Source organism: Molossus molossus, unplaced genomic scaffold (genome assembly GCF_014108415.1).
Source record: "Molossus molossus isolate mMolMol1 unplaced genomic scaffold, mMolMol1.p scaffold_m16_p_9, whole genome shotgun sequence".
Taxonomy (NCBI): Eukaryota; Metazoa; Chordata; class Mammalia; order Chiroptera; family Molossidae; genus Molossus; species Molossus molossus.
Genome location: NW_023425403.1, coordinates 97,725,696 through 97,748,096, shown reverse-complemented (window position 1 = coordinate 97,748,096; position 22,401 = coordinate 97,725,696). Strand labels below are relative to the sequence as shown.

General features: G+C 36.4%; 1 protein-coding gene across 1 annotated transcript in view; it reads right to left on the bottom strand.

The window, feature by feature from the left end:
- Positions 1-15,246, bottom strand: part of VPS36 (vacuolar protein sorting 36 homolog) — a 37,889-nt gene extending 22,643 nt beyond the window's left edge. The window contains exons 1-7 of the mRNA XM_036249976.1: positions 15,169-15,246; positions 13,710-13,780; positions 8,614-8,728; positions 7,232-7,321; positions 6,417-6,503; positions 611-643; positions 414-491 (exon numbers count right to left, since the gene is read on the bottom strand). Coding sequence (XP_036105869.1) covers positions 414-491; positions 611-643; positions 6,417-6,503; positions 7,232-7,321; positions 8,614-8,728; positions 13,710-13,771 — 465 coding nt within the window. The 5' untranslated portion in view covers positions 13,772-13,780; positions 15,169-15,246. The remainder of the gene's footprint in view (positions 1-413; positions 492-610; positions 644-6,416; positions 6,504-7,231; positions 7,322-8,613; positions 8,729-13,709; positions 13,781-15,168) is intronic.
- Positions 15,247-22,401: the final 7,155 nt, after the last annotated feature.

Genomic DNA, 22,401 nt, shown 5'->3' with positions numbered 1-22,401 from the left:
TCCTTTTATCTTGCTATCTCATACTCCCTTTACCTCACAAGTTTGGTGTGAGAGGTGATTTAAATAACAACTATGCTATGGTTAATGCCAACCAAATGATACAATTGAGAACTTGGAAGAATATCTGTGACCAGACTGTAGACAAATTTAATGAGATAAGAAACTTATGATGTATAAAACAGGCATTCTTACATATTTCAATATCTGTTTTATATACTCCAAGAAAAGCTACTGAAATATCCTACAATCCTAGAATTAACAGTTTTTATGGCTGACTTTTTTTTAGCATTTTCGTATGTCCTCAAGTCCTAAAAGAAGTAAAACACTACATTAAAAAAGCAAACTGGTAAACCACCAAAACATCACTGCATTATTTGTGTAGTTTCTAATGCCTTAAAAAGCAACCTATTTACCTCATCTTCTGTGATGTCACCTTGCTTGTCTTTAATCTTATTAGCAATTAATTTTGATAACTCCACCATTTCTTTAGCCTGTAAAGAGAACAGTAAAAGACTAAAAAGAAATACTGTCCCCAAAGTGTCTGCTAACAGAATACATTTTCAAAACTGTATCATAATTGGTATGGAATTAATAGGTATAAATGACATACCTTGACCATTAGCTTGCTGAGGTCTTCAAAGGCCTGAAATGAGAAATGAGTTTTGTTGGAATCTGTCTAAATAATTAAAATGTTTTAAAGTAATGAAGCACTCTATTTTCTTTCCTATGATAAAAATTTATGAAATTTTCTTACATGTCAATTTACTTATATAAATATTTATACAAGTGATAAATCTACCTTGTTCTAAGAAGTTAGTTTAGCGAAGAAACCATAAATTTTCCAAAACAAACTTGCAAAAACAACTTTTAAAATTTTCAAAGAGAAAAGATGATTATACAAATAGTTGATATAAGTAATAGTTCAGAAAATATTATTTACTGTTCTTTAGCACAAGTTAAGAAAATTTGTCACTGGCTTTTCCCAAACCATTTCCTGATAGGAGGCATTGTAAAGCTTTCCTGGCTGAAAACAGCAATAGGCAGCTGCCGGAATGCTTTGGGCATAACCTTTTTGTCTCTAATAGTAACAGGTGTGATTTAACTGAAACCATAAATCTCAGACTCTGAACACTAAACAGATACCTGTGGTTTTGCATATAGTGAATACCACAAAATAAAAACATTCAAATACCACAAAAACATATCTAAATAAAATCCACTGATTGTTTAATTTACTACAATGACTATCTACTTCAAAGGTCTCTTCATATTTAATCATACATATTTATAATAAATTTGTTTCAAATTACCAAAAATATACTTCCAGTGCAGAATACCTTCTAATTGATGTGCACAGATGTTATTTTTCAAAAACCAATTAAGCAATATATCAGTAATTGAAAATCTTTCAGTTCACATAGAATAGTGATCAACAGGTTCTGATTAACTCATTCCCATCTTAATTATATGCAGGAAAGTATCCCCCATCAGCAAAAGGACTTTGCTAAAATAAGTGTTGTGTAGGGTTCTTATGGCTAACTCACTAAAGCTAATACTGAAAACAAAGGGGAATGTGCACACACCTAACAGGAATTTCCTCAGATAAACAAAGGCTTAAACACTGGATTCTTATCAGCGACAGCCAGCAGAGGCAGGAAACCTTCTGTGGGAAACTCTGGGCACCAGTTCTACAACTTAGTCAATTCTAACACTTACACGGAGGGCAAATCACACACCAACCCAGTGTTCAAAATTAAACACACCAACACTTTACACACTTAGATTTTTATTCTGAATATAAAAAGTTTAAGGAAGACAACACTTTTAAATTTTATATGGTAAATCACTTTATTTACTGTATTATATTTTCATTTAAAATGCTAAAATAGTGAGTTCACACAGAATACAAAGATTAGCCCTTATTCCTTATAGTTCATAAAAAATTAATATAAATATTATGTAGTTATATAAGAATTTCCTATAAAATAATTTGAATAATTATAAAACACAAACAAGTTTTCTCAATTCTATTTCTATTATTCTAAAATTTGAAATTACCAACTATCTTAAAAATGGGTGGAGAAACTACCTTCAATAAAATTAAAACTATATAGGTAAAAATGCAAATTAGATGCATGTGCTCATTCTATTATTTAATTTGCCAGTTTACAGAACCTTCTATCCCTCTACCATGTCCATAGTCAAATTTCCATTCCAATTTTGAAAAAAAAGTGGCATCCACCTTAAAACCAGGGGGTACCCCCTTAAGCCTATTTGTAGCATTATTTCTTACTGACTTCCATTCATTACTTTGGTTATTAGCTTCAGTAACTATTAATAAATTCTTTAATTTTCTATTTCAATATTATTTTTTTTTCCTCCTTTATTGATTTTAGAGAGATAGGGATAGAGAGAGAGAGAACACCGATTAGCTGCCTCCTGCATGCCCCCCAACTAGGGATTTGGCCCATAACCTGGGCAAGTGCCCTGATCAGGAATAGAACTGGTGACCTCTTGGTGCATGGGTCAATGCTCAACCACCAGTGTCACACTGGTGGGCTGTTTCAATATTGATTTTATACTTTTGCATATTCCATTCCCTCTGCCTGGATCCTTTTATTCCTACTAGTCATCTGCTAGTAACTGTTCAATTTTCAAGCCTTGACTTCCATTACTTCTGCTAACAAGCCTTCCCTGAGTCCAACAGAGGAAGGCCCATCATGTGTTTCTGTTGCAGCCACTATTTTCTCCTAACACAGCATTTCTCACATTGTAGAGAAAGCCCATGTGCCTGCCTGCCTGCCTGCCTGGCCTATCACCACAATATCTAAAACATCTGATGCAGGACTCACAAAATAGAGAGTAGGGACTGTCTGCTGAGTAAATCAGTGACCTGCATGAGAGAGCACAATGCTTCTGTAGAATACTTTGAGTTATATAACTCTGTGAAAATTAGACTGAAACACAGTAACATTTTATAAATTAAGAAAAACAATATTTTGAACACTAAATCAGGATGGCAGCATTCAGAAAAAGGAACACTAATAATGCAAAATTAACTCACTGCTTCATGCCATCTCCAAGTGTCACATTAAAAGAATGACAACAAAAGACAGTGACAGCACCTTCAGGGTGGCAAAGAAAATGGACATGATGTAGTGGACTACACTTGCCTGCAAAGCAAAAGATCCGAGTTCTCATAACCCTGGTTTCAAATCCAATCACTAGCTCTGAGACAATCATTTCTCTGGGTAGTAAGAACTCCTCTAATGCTAAAATGCTGGAATTTTATGGGACTAAAGGATTCAGGAAAGATGGTGGCTATGGAAGTATAGTTTTATAATCTCTCCAATTTGCTACATAAAAACAAACAGGGCAACTATATTTCAAAACCAAAAACCCACAGGCAGCTTATAGTACAAAACTACGGGACAAGATATCCAAAAATAACCCAAGGTACAAACAGATAGGAGAAACCACCAAGAGCCACAGGACCTGCATCTAGATGGCAGAAAGAAAAGGGAGGCACCAGGGCGACTGATAGATCTAAGTAAGAGAAAGCCACCAGATCCACAGGTGGTCACTGGAAAGGGAGATGGGCCAACCTGAGGACAGTAACTCACACTGGAAGAGGTCTGCCCACTTCAATGCTAGGTGGGTACAAGGGGTCCTCAGGAATGGCCGAAGCCGCCTAAGAACTCATGAAACTAAACCTTCAGGCTTCTCTTCCAGGACAGGATCCCACACTGAAGAGAAACTATTGAGAGAGGAATGAAAAACTGAGCAAGGTAGGGATAACAGAGAGAAAGAGAAAAAAGACTGATAAAATTGGGATGGAAACAGGGCCAGGAAACCACCGAAAGCAGCTGCCACCTTTTTAACACCGTATGAACACAGAAGAAGAGTGAGCTCTGAGGAGTGAGAAAGCCTACCCTGAACTACTCGAAAAGCTCAGGAAAACTAATTTCACAGGAAAATTAGCAACAGTAAAGTATCACAAAACTCAAAGAAAAAAATAAATAAGGAGAACAGTATTACATACAATGAAAGCATGCCAGAAAGACATGTTCATAGATCAGATTGAAATGTAACCTTTTATTTCAAATTGAGCTAAAAGATGTTTTAAAAATGACACAGGTTGTGAAAGGACAATATCGGGAATGAAGTGACAGAATTCAGGAAAAAATATTTTTAATCATTTCTAAAATAAAGACCACACTAGACAGAACATAAGAGTGAATAAACACAACAGATACCTTAAGAGAACAGGTGAAAAAAAGGAAAATTTTCTAAATAAAAAAGAAATGAAGAAAGAGGCAAAAAGTGTTTGGAAGTCACAAATAATGAAGATAGGAAGTAAAGCTACAAATACAGCTATTAGGATTTACAGAATAAAAAATAACAAAACAATTACTGAAAATTATGACATAGAAAAACTTCCCTGAAATTAAAAGAAAAAACTTCTGAAACCAAATACTGAAAGCATATTGGATAACAATCAAGAACAAGTAACATGTTCAAGTAAACACAGAGACACAATCTAGTAAAATTACTAGGTTTTATATTTTTAAAAAATAGTTCTTTGAGTATCTAAAGAAAAACAGCAAATGACTTTGAAGGGGTGAAGAAACTAGATTACCATCACTCTTTACCAGCAATACTTCATGCCAGACAAAAAAATTAAAAGTAACATACTGAAGGCACACAAAGAAAGAAAATGTGAGCCAAGGATTTTTAATCCACCCAAACTGACTTTCACATATAAGGAACACAAACATGCCAGAACTCAGGGAATATTGTTCCCATGAACATTTTCTAAAAAACCTATTAGAGAATGAGCTTCAGATAACCCAAATGAATAGAGGGAGATCAACATAAGGACGGAAGTCTTACACAAACAGATGCTTATAAAACTGAGACCAAATGAGAGCTAGAGGGGAACTAGTACATATAGTAGCAGAATGATCAGAGTGTAGATGCAGCAGCATATCTATTTTTAAAACATGGGAAGAATGGGAAGAACACATACACAAAAAATTGTTTTCAATTGTTTTAATAACTACTTGCTAGAGTAGTCCTGAATTTGAACAGGAAGTATCAGCATGACCTCACGAAGCATTTTATTTAAAAAAAAAAAAATCTAGCTCTGTTCACTGAAAAGGCCTGTAAACAAAGATCTATATCCAATAGATGTATATTCTTAACAAATAGACTGCAGTTTTGAAATACCATTTCCCAACAAGGAAAAGCAGAGCTTCTCAGATATGGTTGATTCCATATTTGGGGCAGGATATGATCAAGATGGTCCTGGAATTTGTTACACCAAATTATAAATAAGTAATCAAAGTCCACCAGATCACATCAAAAACACTCAGGAGCCAACCTGAAGAGGCTACCACTTGCCAAAGATAGGACAATTTGATCTTTAAATAAAATAATTGCAATTGATTGAAACTTATCAAATATGTTAAAATTTATGAATTCATAGTAATATGTAAAAAAAGAAAACCTAGTTAGTCACCACTGGAGGATAAGGAACCAATTTATTATCTTGATAATAAAGGGGGGCACTTATCCTGCCTTATATGAACTGTATCACTCAGTAGCCACACATTAGATGAAGGGAAGCATCTCGTTAAAAAGTATTCCAACTAATAAATGAAAAATAAATCACAGACGATTACCATTTGCAACCGCCAATTAACCAAAAGATTTATGCACTGAACATTAACAGCTGCCGACATCATAAAGAGACATGTGTGCCTCCTGATGAAAGAACACAGACCACTAGTCTTACCAAAGGGATCAAACATCAGTCTGATCAAGCCCTTGGATGCATAACTTGTTTTCTTAACTACAGTTCCTTTCCCTTCGCTTGAATTTCCTCATATATGATAAAGTTACAGAAACATTCTAATGTACATGCTCAGGATTATTCTAATTGAGGGGCTGGTTTAATCCATTCCTGTCTCTGTGTCTGGTCCCTGAGTGGTCATCAGCATTAAACTATGTGGCATCTGACCAGGATTAAAAATAGCATTTTTTCCTCAACTAAGTTAATCAAATGTCCAAATAATTATATAGAGGACCTTGAAATTCAATAAGAGTATCCTCCAATAAATTCCATCTAGATTTAAAATTTTTCACACAACAATCCATGATATTTTCTAACACCATAGAAAATAAATTTGCATTTCTTTTTTATTCCTTTATGGAAAAAGTTTTCAAAATACATTTTGGCTAAATTTTGCCAACCTAAAGTGGACCTATTAAGTGGAATAAGAAAGATACTGTGTAGCTTCAGGCAAACTAAATATATTCCAATATACAGAATGGAATTAGTCACAGTTGTATCCAAAACAATAAACACAAAGGACTGAAAAAGACAAGCTGACCAGAAATTGTGTAAGAGTTACCTCAGAAATGTTTTTGTCAGTTTCTTTTCTTTTTTCTTCTAGTTTCCTTTCAATACCTACAATTCCTACAGCCCTTATTCTTCCTGGCTGAAAAATAAAAGTAGAAAATAAGACATACAAAATAGGAAGGACTCAATCTTTTGTTAACCCACCACATTTTCAATGACAGGAAAGGACCCATAAAACAAACACCAAAGAAAAACAACATACAATTTACATCTAGTTTCCTTTCAAAACATTTGTTATTTTCTTGCCACGTGATGATCTTCAAATCATTATAAAGAAGCATCGAACATACAATAAATGGCATATCTTACTCTTCATTTCAGACATAGATTTCCTATACATTTTTGTTCTTTGGCAACCTACTGTGTATGTATAAGATATATTTAACAGGGTCTCAAATGTGCAAAAATTGTACTTAAAATTTTGGTACTTGATAGTTATTAAACAAACTGCTTTTACATGTTTGAGCATCTGCCCACAGTTGGTGGTTAATGTAGACTGGCCTGGAAAATGTCACCCAGTAGTATTTTATTGTCTCTCTCAGATGCCACACTGATTATGAACAACAGGATGAAGCAAGTGGAATCTAACTTTTATGATCCCAGGAATTACTCTGGTAAGTAGTCATTTATTTTTACTAAGTGTCTACTGGCTACAGAGCACTAAATTAGGTTCTGTAAAAATAAATTTTTAATCAAATATCACTATTTTATCTCTGGAAAGTTCTATAATCACAGAAACATTTTTCTTTAATGAAGATATAAGTACAGAGCTAAAAACACTAGATTAAGAAACAGTTTTAAAAATACCTGGGGTCCTCTATTTGTTTGGAATGACTGGGAAACTGGCATATTCTCCCATCTTCTCTGCGTCATTTCCTCTGATAAACGCCTATAAAACTGTTATACACATAGATACTCTTTAAATGAGTCAGTCAGGTTGTGGCATCCTCAAAGAATTCATTACTTAACATTTCTTTAGTTGAAAGGTCTAGTCAATCATTTGCAACAAGCCTAGACACTCTCAGATACATCAAAGAAAATCAAAGGAAGTTCTTTTCTTGGATCAACTTCAGAAAGAACAAAGAACAAAAAGAAGGAACTGACCTTCTATAGAAAGTGAGCTATTTTCAACAAAGAGATGAGTGACAATGAAATAAATAGACTTACTTTAAACAATCCTGCCTACGTGGATTGTTTTCAACCTATAGTGAAACGCAGTGCCAAGAAAAATATACAACCATTCATTATCCATGAAGAAAGCAAATAATAGTCTCTTAAAATGTATAATCAGAAATTGGGGCCAAAATTGCTTCTGCTCACAAAAAAATCAACTATATTTTTCACCTACATTGGACTGATTTCAGTTAGTGACTTATATTTGCTTAGTGCCTACTGTGTGAAGAGCACTGGGTGCAAAACTACAGAAGAAGAACATGAATAGCTTATGACATTGATGGGAAGATAAACACACACTTATAAATTTCTGAAAATACTTATATAGTAACTTATTAATCAGAACATATAAACTATACTCTAAAATTCACATTTAAGAACAAAGGGCTAACAATACACGGGACACTAATGAAAAATAAAAGCAAGGTGTGGACTTATCCCTATGAGATTTTAAGAGATTATCAATGTGGAATTAAAATTCTCCTAATTCTGAAGCTATAGGGATTATGACAGTGTGGTGTTAATATAGTATGGTATTGGCACAGGAAAAGAATAGCTCAGAAATAGGAAGGGACCAGTGCTTATTTGCAAAAAAGAAGCAATTAAGTGATTAGATTTGTTGGTGTTAATAAAGACAGACTGCCTGATCTAAAGTTGGTGAGTTTTTAGATACTGAGGTAGTTTAACACGTCACTGCATTATGCTCTGTTTCTTAAACCGTACTACATGTACCACTGAAAACTTGAGTAGTAGCCTAATGGCATGACTTAGCCTCACTCTTTCCTTGTGACCATACACTCCTGCTTCCCATTTCCACTGTCACCTAAATTTCATATTCTATACTGATAAGACATAAGATTATCAAAAATGTTATTGTAAACATGTGGTGAAACCTGGTATGTTGCCTTCCCATATTAACAATATGGAAACAATACTGCCTTCAATCATATTAACAAACAACAAAAATATATGCAAGCACACATTTCTGGTCCAATTTTATTCATATAGAGATTTACCTCAATCTGGCCATGTTCTTTGAAGGAGAGTTTGATGTAGGAGTTCTTACTACTCTGGAATGGACCAAGCTCTTTGTTAGGAGGAGCTGGGTGAAGATGAACCACTATTTTAGCACTAAAAAAAAGAAAATGTAATATATTAAATTGGCTTTTAAAAATCACTAATTCTATTTTTATATCTTTTAATATATTTCAGGTCACTTTTAAAATTCATGTAGAGACAAAAAATATCCTTAAAGAAATCCTTTTAAAGTTTGTATTAATTCAGTATTAATAAACCTTTCAAAAATACCTCTACTTAGGCCGGTGTGGCTCAGTGGTTGAGCGTTGACCCATGCACCAAAAATCTCTACATAAAACTTGCAAGCCATGTACAAAAAAGGTCAAGTTACTAGGTTTATAGATTAAATAAAATGTGGTTTCAGGAAATAAGTTCGAAATAAATTTACAAAATTTGGGGTGCTTTATGATTTGATTTATGATTGGTGTTTTCTTTCCATTTACAGAGTCATCCCCAGGAGTTACCACGGGGCCTAAAATTTCTGCCAAAGCATACTACCTTACTCATTTGAAAACAAAATGTTAAAATTTATCTATGTAATCCTTCCCAGTGGTCATGGTCAGAGCCAGTCCTTGCAGCAAACTGGCCTGGGGGTATATCCCTTCCATTGAGGTGCCAACAGCAATCAAGACTCAACTACAACAGGAGGGTGTACACAGCCTACTGGGGGCGGGGGAGGAGGGCTGAGAATGCAACTGGAGTGCCCAGCTCTGGTGAACAGGGAGGCTGTGCCACTGGACCCTACAGAACATTCTACCAAGCCCAGGAGACATAGCAATTCTAGCTAATATATAGAAACAAACAGAGAAGCTGCCAAAATGAGGAGACAAAGAAAATAAGCCCCAAATGAAAGAACAGAACAAAACTCCAGAAAAAGAACTAAACAAAATGGAAACAAGCAATCTGCTAGATGCAGCATTCAAAACACTGGTTATAAGGATGCTCAATAAACTTAGGGAAGAGTAGTTGAACTTAGAGAGAACTTGAACAACATAAAAAAGGACATGGAACCCTGGCCGGTTTTGCTCAGTGGTTAGAGCATCAGCCCACAATTCAAAGAGTCACGGGTTCAATTCTAGTCAAGGGCACGTACCTTGGTTGCGGTTAGGTCCCTAGCCCTGGTTGGGGTCATGCAGGAGGCAACCAATCAATGTGTCTCTCTCACATCAATATTTCTCTCTCTCTCTCTCACCTCCCACTCTGTCTGAAGATAAATGGAAAAATATCCTCAGATGAGGATTAAGAAAAAAAAAAAAAGGACATGGAAACTATAAAAAGAACCAGTCAGAAGTGAAGGATACACTAACAGACTTTTTATTAAAACACCATCCAAAACTAAGATTCTACACGGTCATTTTTAGAGAATGCCACTTGATCAACAGCAAGTGCTGCTCTAGGAACATAAATTGTCATAATCTTTTTGACTACCATTAATTATCTTCTATGCTATTAAAAATACCACTATATTAGTTCAGTTTTATGTCCTTTTTCCTCTTTTTTTCCCCCAACTTATTCAATAAACAATATTCTATAAAGATTAGCAAAACCAAAAGACTTAGCCAAAATATCTTGGATATCTAGCTTAAAGCTTTTTCTTTATGGCCACACTACAAATTCACCTACTACTCAATTTTACATGTGGTTACCTAAATATCACTGTAAAATTGAAAAACCGTGTATGGGGATTCCTCAGTGTAACAAATGTTTTGTTTAGTGAACTGGGATCAATTTGTAAGGACTCTTCATCTATTCCTTTGTGGTGAACATCTTGAAGCTCAGTGAGCAAATACACTCTGCAAGCAGAATCACAGGACTGTTTGAAATGAACTGCCAACTAGAGAAACTAAACTACGACAATTAAGATAGGGTGACTAAGCAAAAGCATTATATAATCTTTAAAACTAAAAAAAAAACCTTAGCCCTGTTATCACATTTTGTCAAGAAAATCTAAAGAAAAGCTAAAATATTATGATACAACATGAAGTTTAAAAATCCCAAAGTCAGCAAAGAAGATCCATGTGAATTTTTTCACATATTCATTTCTTGGGTCATTCAGTATCATACTTCATCAAGTTTAAAATCCACCAAATCAAAGAATTATCTTGGGTTGGTGGATGTTAAAAGGTGATGCCTTGGCAGGTTTGGCTCAGCAGTTAGAGCATCAGCCCGAAGACCAAGGGGTAATGGGTTCCATTCCCAGTCAGGGGCATGTACCTGGATTGCAGGTTTGATTCCCTGCACAAGTCAGGGTCATGTGGAAGGCAACGAATCAATGTGTCTCTCTCACATTGATCTTTCTTTCTCTCTCTCTCTCTCTCTCTCTCTCTCTCTCTCCTCTTCTCTCCCTTCCACTCCATCTAAAAATAAATGGAAAAATATCCTCAGGTAAGGATTATAAAAAAAAAAGTGAAAATATAATACATCTTTGAATCAATGAGACACAGTAAATGGGGGCGGGGTAGCTAGGAACTAAAGAGAATATTTGAGAAAAGTTAACCTGGCAAATTATTAAATTCCTCCCCACTGGAGATGTTTAAAAATAAGACACTAGCCTGGCCAGTGTGGCTCAATGGTTGAGCGTTGACTCATGCACCAAGAGGTCACCAGTTCCATTCCTGGTTGGGGCACATGCCCAGGTTGTGGGCCAAATCCCCAGTGGGGAGCATGAAGGAGGTGGCCAATTGATGTTCTCTCTCATTGATGTTTCTATCTCTCTCTCCTTCTCCCCTTCCTCTCTCTCTAAAATCAATAAAGAAAAAAAATTTTTTAATTAAAATAAAACACTAATATGAAAATAACTATTTTGAACAAATTTGTTATAGTTTAGATTTCTTTGGAAAACAGCAGAGGAAAATGCAAATGATCTAGAACACCCTTCAAGTTTTACATTGTAGTACTTAATAAGACAACCAATATATACGAATAGTGAATTTTGTACACCTGAAACTAATGTAATGCTGTATGTCAATTACACCTTATTAAAAAGTAAAACACAATTTTTAAAAAGAACATATGAGATGAAAAAAAGTCACAAGGGGCAAAATATGAATTAGAGAAATAGCCTACTCTAAAAATATATACTTTATTACTCTTTCCAAGATATTAATTAGTTTCTTTTATATCAAATAAGCAATCTTTTAGGCTAGCTACATTATAATTAAGGCGTGTATTGAATTTCTGGTGAAGTTCAACACTTATTTAATATCTATTAAAGTATCTATGCTAAAGCTACAAATGGATCCACCTGGAAAAAAAACTCATTATCAGCAATATTCTTAAGTTGACCTCAATTACATTCACTTAAAATATAAAACCAGAATTTTTTATATACTTGAATAAACAGAAATATTTTTACCTGTGGTTTTAAACCAGGGCAACCACATCTCATGGTTTGCCTGGTACAGTCCAATTTTATGCTTGCCTTGGTCCAATTATAAACAGCGCTCCCACTACTTATAAATGTCCCAATTTGGACAATAACTATTATGATACTCTAACACTGATTATCTCAAAAAGTCAAAGTGAAAAACTTAATGATAAATTAGAAATAAGAGCAAAGTCAGTTTTTTTCTCATTTCTGATTTTAAGTACTAAATGATAAGATACATAAATATATATAATTTTTTTAATCCTCACCTGAGGACATTTTTCCATTTTTTGTTCAGACAGAGTGGGAGGGAGGGAGGGAGGAAGGGAGAGAGAGAGAGAAACATCGATGTGAAAGGGACACATCGAGTGGCTGCCACCCACATGACCAACCAGGGCCAGGGACAAACTGCAACCGAAGTATGTGCCCTTAGCGGGAACCGAACCCGGGTCTCTCTGGACCGCAGGCCAACGCTCTAACCGCTGAGCCAAACCGGCCAGGGCTAAGATACATAAATATTTAAAAGCAAATGTCTGGCCCAGCCACTGTGGTTCAGTGGATTGTGTGTTATCCCATGGACTGAGAGGTCCCAGTTCGATTCCCAGTCAGGGCACATGCCTGGGCTATGGGCTCCATCCCCAGCAGGGGGCGGGTAGCAGGCAGCTGATTGATGTTTCTCTCTCACAGTTTCTAATTCTCTCTCCCTTCCTCTCTCTAAAAAAAAAAAAATCAACTAAAAACATACTTTAAAAAATAGATTTCTGATCAAGATGGCAGCGTAGGTAAATGAGTATAGCCTCCTCCCACAACCACATCAAAATTACAAGGAAACTACTGAACAACCTCATTCAGAACTGCCTGAAACAGAGCTGAATGGAAGTCCTACAACTAGGAAATTAAAGAAGCAGCCACACCCAGACTGGTATGAGGGGCGGAGGTGCAGACGGGCTGGTCCCCACAACCACGTGTGGTGGATAAAAATCAGGAGGGACACCTGGCTGGAAAAACCAGCAGAACTGAGGCTGAGGGAGGCTGGGGGAGGCTGGGGGAGGCTGGGGGAGGCTGAGACTTCTGGAGCCCCAGGCAGCTCCTCTTAAAGGGCCCAAGCAGGGACTTACTACTAGGACTTACTCCCTCTAAGCTCAGAGGGGAGGCAGCTTGAGAGGCATCTGAGACATACAGGGAAGAACTGGGCTGTTCAGCCTCGGGACAAGGGCTGGAGAGGTAGCTTTCTCACAGATGTGCTGTCAGAGGCCTTTGTTCCTTTGGTGAGCCCTGGCAGACTGCTACCATATCAATATGAGATAGTTCATGTTAAAAATAAATAAATAAATATAAATAAATAAATAAAAGTAAATGTCTGTGGAAATATATACAATGACAACTGGACCACATTTATTTATAATAACCCAAGGATATTATAGTAAACCGTAGTACTTGATTCATGCTTTAAGAATGACTTCCATTTATCAATGAGTTGAAGGTAGGACAATACCTTCTTAGGGGAACTCCTGACCAAGAACTGTAATTCATAAAGTCCCCAAACACTATCATTAGATTTGTGTCCACATATGCAGTCATGGCACAGCAATAAATCAACTAAATTAATGATAACAGCTTGAATGAAAATGTATTTTGTGAATAAAGACTATAATATATAGACCTTACCTTTTCCCAATTCCAGCTGCCTGTTCTTCAATGAACACAATTTGGGAAAGAGGAACAGCCATGCAGCATTCCTAAGAGGCAATCAACACAAAACATGACTCCTAAGACCAGTCAGGAATCCTTAGTTTATAGCAGTTAATAGGATTGTCAAATGCCTTTAAGGTACTCAATAATAAAAATAATAATGTTACTTTATTCCTTAAAAAAACTTGAGGAAAAATTGAATGAAAACAATATTATGGTGGCATTTTACTACATGGAAAGACATATGTTTAAAAACTGCTGTAACTACCTTTGTTTTTACAGTAGGTATATCTTTTTAAAAATATTATTTATAGGCAACTTTTTACATATAATATATTCTTATATGGAAAACAAAAGATAGAACAGGTAAACTGAAGCAACTTTAAAGAATGTATTGATTTTTCTTCTTTATAATCTTCTATACTTCACTCACCCACCCACAATTTTTAACAGAAAATACTAATGTAGCTTCCCTTTATTAGTAAATTTAATTTTTTTTCATTATTATAAATGACTGGCATTCAATGGCTGGTTTAAGGATTTCTAAATTAGCCTCTTTATATGATAATCAAAAATCTATACTAAGATTAACTTATAAACATACCTATCCCTCCAAAAAAATAGATTTCTTTCCTGAATGTATATTTCTTTTAAAATAGAAAATATTAACAGTTTTAAGGTATGCATTATCGACAACAGAATATCACCACTAAGGGGACAAAAATTGGTTGTTGGGAAGCAAAAAGATTCTTGTATCTTGCAATGGCCAGTGATCTTTCAAAGAGCCTTAGTACAGTGTACAGTTTATCTGTGGAATCGAAATTTCACAGCGGGAAGCAGCAATTATAAAAATAATATAGAAGGGAGTGTTTATTTTACTGGCAACACTGAAATTTATTCATAAACACACACATTTTCAAGTTCTTTAGAATAAAGATATCACATAATTTGTCTCTCTTCCTAGAAATGAAAACACAGTGGTTTCTCCTCTGGCTGAGTGTTTGAGAGGCTGTTGTTCTCGATATCTAGGTAGAAGCGTGCACTTCCCAGCAGGCCTACCCTCCTGGTTCTCAGCAGCAACTAGAAGGGTAGGTTGTTCTGAGGATGAATGAGTTTTTTAAGGACCCCAGCAACTGATGGGAGAATTATTCCTGTTACACATGGAACAATCAGGTATGGAGTAGGATCTGACTAGTGTTTGAAAAAAAGGAGTCATCATGACTTTCTACTCAGTTACTACAGACATTTCTGGAGATGAATGAGGGACGACACTCTAACTCCTCCATCTGCCCTCCACGCAGAAAGGTCTTATGGGACACACACATTCTGATGATATTCTGAAAATGAAAATTTGTTGCATCTATTTATAGTTTTGCCAGAAGGAAAAACTTCAGTGATTTAAAACCTAGAACAGATGTAAAAAACTGTATCTTACATGATTTTTCTGATCTCTCCAAATTAGTCGATGTGTACTAAGAAGGAGGGTCCCAGCATCAAATTTTATCTAGAAAGACAAGAAAGATCATCACAAAATATTAATGACATATCACTCAATGTGGTCCAGTTTTTCTTCCTCACAAATTTCACAATAGTAAGTTAATCTCAAATAAATATTTTAGAATTAGGCTTATCACAATTAAAGAGAAGCAATGCTACACATTTCTTAAGCTATATATATAGTCTTGCTGAAGTAGGAAAAAATTGCAAACAACCTGGATGTATAACAATAGGGGAGTGGTCAAATCAAGTATGATACATTCATACTATGGACTCTATACAGAAGTTTAAAAGAATAACGAGACAGCCCTGGCCGGTCTGGCTCAGTGGTAGAACTTCAACCCCCAGAACAATGTCCCGCAGGCTCAATTCCAGCCAAGGGCACGAACCTCGGTTATGGTCTGTCCCCGGCCCTGGTTGGGGTCGTGCGGGAGGCAACCAGTCAACGTGTCTCTCTCACGCTGACATTTCTCTCTCTCTCCCCCCCACTCTATCTGAAGATAAATAGAAAAATATCCGCAGGTGAGGATTAAAAAAAAAGGAATAATGAGACAGAGCTCCATGGACTACCATAGAACTCCAAGACATTGAGTTAGTGTCAGGAGGAAGGAAGCAACTTATAGCATATTACACTAGATAGATAGATAGATAGATAGATAGATAGATAGATAGATAGATAGACAGACGGATGATAGATAGATAATTGATAGATAGATGATAGATAGATATAGATTGATATAATGTCCACATACTTCGAACTACAGACATTACATATAAGCAGTAAAAAAAAGGTCTACATGGAATACTCAGTGATCTGTTAACAATGATTATCTCAGAAAAAGTGTAAAGGAGTAGGGAGAAGCAAAGGGCCCTTTTTTAAAAGTTCACTATTGACTAAATTCTTTTCAATGAGACTAAATTCATGTATAACACTCGTATAATTTTTAAATTAATTTTTAAATACTAAGAAAATGCAGAAATAGACACAAACACATTAAAAATAAGTGTGGGCCCCAGCCGGTTTGGTTCACTTCAGTGGTTAGAGCATCAAACTGTGGACCAAAGAGTCTCGAGTTCAGTCCCAGTCAAGGGCATGTACCTTGGTTGCAGGTTTGATCCTCAGCCCTGGTCAGGGTCGTGCAGGAAGCAACCAGTCAATGTGACATCAATGTTTCTCTCTCTCTCCCTCACTCACTCCCTCCCTCCCACTCTATCTGAAAATCAGTAGGAAAATATCCTCAGTTGAGGATTAAAAAATAAGTGTGAATGGAGATTCAACCAATGGCACTGGGACAACTGGGTTGCCTAGTAAGAAGAAACAACAAACATAAAGTTGAATTTATACCTAACACACTGCACCAAAATAAATTCTAGATGGATCAAATATCTGAGTTTAAAAAAATTATAAAAGCAATACAAAAAAATCATGAGAGAATTTTTAAAATAATTTCAGAGTGGAGAAGGTCTTTCTAAGAAAAACTATAACCAATTAGCATTAGAGAAAAAGACTGATAAATTCAACTAAACAAACATGTATGCACACAAATTCTTTGTGGCAAAAACCACCAAGAGCAAAGATAACAGACTGGGAAAAACTGTAACTCATATCAGAGACAAAGGGCTAACTTCCTTAAAATATAAAGAACTCTTACGAATTAATAATAATATAGCCTGTAATCCACTTGAGAAACACGCAAAGGCTGTTAACAGAAAGTTTACAGGAAAAGAACAAATGACACATTAATAGAACTTACCATATCTAATCAATTTTAAATGCACACACCCCACACACACATTTTAACAACTCTAGAATAAACATGCATCTTACAGTCAATGGTATCTTAAATTCTGTCAAATACAATAAGTACATAAAGATGCCCAAACTCACTGAAGAAAAAGGCAAATTAAGGGAACATCAAGATACCCATTTCATCCATGACACTGGCAGAGGTCCAAAAGTTTGATAATATTGTGTTGGTGAATTGTTAGAAAAATATGCATTTGCACACATTGCTGGATGCTAACTTTCAAGGAGGGCAGTGTATTAATATCTGTCAAAAATACAAATACACGTATCCTTTAAAAATTGCCCTTCTTAGAATTTATCCCACAAATGAATTCAAATGTGTGTACAATGATATACTACCATGTTACACAGTACTCTTCGTTAAAAGCAATAGGAAACAATTTAAATGTCCATCAACAGGGAAATATACATTCACACAATGAACAACTACTCAGTCATTAAAAAGAATGAGGAGACTCTTTGTGTACTTACTGTATTTGAAAAAAATCTAAGATGCCATTGATTGTAAGATGCATACTTATTCTAGAGTTATTAAATTGTGGGGGGGATCTGCATTTAAAATTGATGAAATATTGTAAATTCTCCACATTAAGTGAAAAAAACAAGATTCAGAACTTTGTATGCATAGTATATTACATATTTATATTTTAAAAATGAAAAACAATATATTTTACACAAATACTTATGTATTTCACATACAAATACCTATGTGTGCACAGCTCTCTAGAATGATGCACTGGTGGCCTCTAATGGGGAACTGAATGTCAAAGAGACAGTGTAGGAGGGAGACTTTTAACTTTATACTTTTTCTGGGTTTTAAATTTTTATCATGGAATTATATCATCTACTCAAAAATATAAATGTAAAAATGTGTTTTAAAACTATAATACAGAGCTTCTGGTCAAGATGGCAGAGCATGTAACCACCTCACTCATATCCTTTCAAGGCCACATCAAAATTACAAATAAACTAACTACAGAACAACCATCACTGAGAACTGCCTCAAGTCTAGCTGAACAGAAATCCTATAACTAAGGATATACAGAAGAAGCCACATCCAGACTGGTAGGAGGGGCAGAGAGGTGGACGATGCTGGTCTCACACCCACGAGTGGTGGTTAAAAATCAAGAGGGATATCTCAGCTGGGGAGGTCTCCCTGAGGAGCAACGGGTCCCCCACCAGACCCCCAGCCCAGGTTTCCAGTGCTGGCAAGAGAAGTCCCCATAACTTCTGGTTGTGGCAAAGACTGGCTGAGTGGGGCTCAGGGCTGTTGAGAGTCCTAGGAGTTCCTCTGAAAGGGCCCACGCAGACTTACTCGCTGACAGACCTGCTCACTCTGAGCTCCAGCACTGGGGCAGCAGCTTTAAAGGGGCCAGGACAGCCCTGGCCAGTTTGGCTCAGCGGTTAGAGCGTTGGCCTGCGGTCCGGAGAGACCCGGGTTTGGTTCCCACTAAGGGCATGTACCTCGGTTGCAGTTTGTCCCCGGCCCTGGTTGGTCGTGCGGGTGGCAGCCACTCGATGTGTCCCTTTCACATCGATGTTTCTCTCTCTCTCTCTCTTCCTCTCTCTCCTTCCCACTCTATCTGTACAAAAAATGGAAAAATGTCCTCGGGTGAGGATATAAATAAATAAATAAATAAATAAATAAATAAATAAATGGGCCAGGACATATGGGGAGGAGCAGCTTTCTCCCAGACAAAAGTGCTGGCAGAAGCCATTGTTCCTTTGCTGAACCCTCCCCCTGTAGGTGCAGGCAGGCGCCATATCTGCCTCTCCATCAACCAGGCTAACACTGTTTCCCAGCCTTGATGATTCCCTGAGAGCCCGTCCCACCCAACTTGCAGGCGCACCCAGGCCACTGCCAGTGGCTTTTCTACACAATCAGTCTGTCTGGGTTCACACTACAGACTTTCCTAAAATCTCTCAAAGGTTCAAAAACACTCAACAAGCAACATCTGACTTCAGCGTGCCATAGACCTCTTGCTAAGCAGCCCAAGCGCATTACTAGTAGCAATAAGCCTAGGCTTGCAGCTTACCCTCTCCCAGGTACCTACAAACTCAGCACAAGTAGCAACCATCTGCAAATCACTTTGTAGTCCATACCAGGTGGTCCCCTGCAGGGCATAGGCAGCAGCTGACCTTAGCTTGTACCTCTTGAAAGGTCCCAGAGCCAGCAAACCCAGTGGACAGCTTCAGACCAACCAGAGTACCACCCAACCACCTCCACAAGCAACACTCAAGGGGCAGACTCTACAGGTATCAGAGCCCCACTGAAGCAAGTTCTGCTCCATGGGGTCAGTTCCTGCACTGTAGTTACTGCCTGTCCTCACAGCTGATCTGCCTGGGGGATCAAGCCCTCCCAGAGATGTGTCAACAGCAATCAAGGCTCACCTACAACAGGGGGGTACACATAGCCCACAGTAGGGGTGGGTAGAGGGGGGCTTGGGTGATTGAGGACACTGCACCACTGGTCTCTGTAGGACACCTAATATATAGGGCAACTGCACCAAGATGGGGAGGTGTAGCAGCTCTACCTGACATAGAAACAAATACAGGGAGGCAGGCAAAATTAGAAAATAAAGAAACATGTCCCAAATGAAAAAGAACAAAACTCCACAAAAAGAACTAAATAAATGAAACTAAACAATCTATCAGATGCAGAGTTCAAAGAACTAGTTATAAGGGTGTTCAATAATCTCAATGAGAACTCCAACAAAAAGTAAGGAAACATAAAAATGGAGATAAAAACATAAAATAAAACCAGTCAGAAATGAAGAATACATTATAGAAGGAATCAACAGTAGATTAGATGAAGTAGAGGATCAAATAGCCAATTTGGAAGATAAGTAGGAGATAACACCCAATCAGAACAGAATAAAAATAGGATAGTTTAAAGGGTCTCTGGGACAACATCAAGCATAGCAACGGTCACATCATGGGGTTGCCAGAAGGAGAAAAGAGAACAGGAACTGAAAAACCTATTTGAAAAAATAATGACGGAAAACTCCCCTAACCTGGTGAAGGAAACAGACATACAAGTCCAGAAGTGCAGAGCCACAGAAAAAAATCAATCTAAATAGACCCACATGAAGACATAATTAAAATGCCAAAAGTTAAAGACAAAGAGAGAATCTTAAAAGCAGCAAGAGAAAAGCAGTTAGTTACCTACAATGGAGCGCCCATAAGACTGTCAGCTGATTTTTCAAACGAAACTCTGCAGGCCGGAAGGGAATAGCAAGAAATATTCAAAGTGATGAAAAGCAAGAACCTACAACCAAGATTACTCTATCCTGTAAAGTTATCGTTTAGAATTGATGGACATATAAAGAGCTTCCCAGACAAGAAAAAGCTAAAGGAGTTCATCACCACCAAACCAGTATTACATGAAATGTTGAAGAGTCTTCCTAAAGATAAAAAATATGAACAATAAAATGGCAATGAAATAAATATCTATCAACAATTGAATCTACAAACAAAATGAACAAACAGAAAAGAAACAGACTTATAGACACAGAGAACTTTTTGTTGGGTGCCAAGTGGAAGAGGGGTTGGGAAGATGGGTGAAAAAGATGAAGGGATTAAGAAGTACAAATTGATTGTTAGACTGGGGAACCTCAGAGGGAAGAAGGGTGGGGCACAAAGAGATAACCCAAAGAACTTGTATGCATATATGCATAACCAATGGACACAGACAAGTGTGGGGAAAGCAGGAGGAGGGCAGGAGTAGGGAGAAGGGAGTCAATGGGGGGGGGGGGAATGAGGGGACCATCTGTAATACCTTCAACAATAAAGATTACCTTCAACAATAAAGATAATTTTTTTTAAGTATAATACAATCACAAAAAATGCCAGCTAGGACTTTAGGACCAAACTTTTAATCCTCATTATTTGTTATTACGCATTGAAAATTATATAAATAAGCAAATTTTACAGTTGCAACCCAAGAGATTAATAAATCAAACCACTTCATTTCTGTTAAAAGCAAAAATATATTGGAAGCTTCTATTAACTCTAATTGCTAGAAAATAGAAATAGCTCTTAGGTAGGATTTGTTTATATTCTTTTCAGAAATAATTTGTTGTTTCAAAAGTTACAAGGTTGATCCCGTTTATAAGGTTACCTAACCACACAAACTCAATGAAAGCATTTTAGTGAGGGTTCATTCATTACAAATAATAATCCTTTGGAGTTGAAAATAATATGGTTACAATATTTGTCAGTTAAATAACCAATCTGAACATTATATATCATCCTTAAGTAAAAACAACCATAATGTAGTTGACACTTACAAGATACACACATTAATATAAAAAGTAGGTTTCAAAACATTATACATAGCATAATTACATATATACACAGCACTCAAAAGTGTGAACACACACACCAAATATAATATCACATAACTTTGAAATGTATATAAATTACTTGTTAAACCAAACATAATCAGAAACATTCTTTTCTCAAAAAAAGTCCTGGTGTAATTAAAAAAAACAATATTTTTTACTTAAAATTTTAAAATTATTTTCTAAGAGTAAGGTATTATTGTATTACTAATATCCTAATATTAGTAAGTATTAATATGATTAATAGACTTTAATGGCAAGAGACTTACTCAACGATCTAGTTTAAATACAATCTGTAAGAGATTATTCAACAACTCAGAAAAAAGACTATGAATTCCATACTTTCCTCTGAATCAGAAGTAAGACATACATAGTAGTGGCACTTATTCTGATTGGTTTCAAAGGTTTTGGTTAATCCTGTACATGTAAAACTAAATAACTAAAGATATTTTTTAAATCTTTTTTCCAATAAGTAAAATTTCCCTTTTCCAACAGCAAATATTTTATCAACTTAAGAGTACATGATGAGCCCTAGCTCATTTTGCTCAGTGGTTAGAGCGTTGGCCTGCAGTCCAGAGAGACCTGAGTTCGGTTCCCGTTAAGAGCACATACCTCGGTTGCAGTTTGTCCCCGGCCCAGGTTGGGTCGTGCAGGAGGCAGCCACTCAATGTGGCCCTTTCACATCAATGTTTCTCTCCCTCTCTCTCTCTCTCTTTCCTCTCTCTCTCCTACTCTATGTGAACAAAAATGGAAAAATGTCTTCGGGTGAGGATAAAAAAAAAAAAGTACGTGATGCTACGTTAAAGCATAATAATTCTGATTAATAAACTACTTTATCTTACTGAAATCCACATATAAGGGTGTAAATTTAAAGCTGAAGCTAGAGTATGTTCCGTTGCAATGTCAACTAAAAAGGTGCAAATGTAAAAACGTTGCTGTTCTAGATAACAAAAAATAGAGATTCCAAAATGGCGGCAGAGTGAATGGAAGCTACACAGACCGTCACCCAGGACCAAACTAG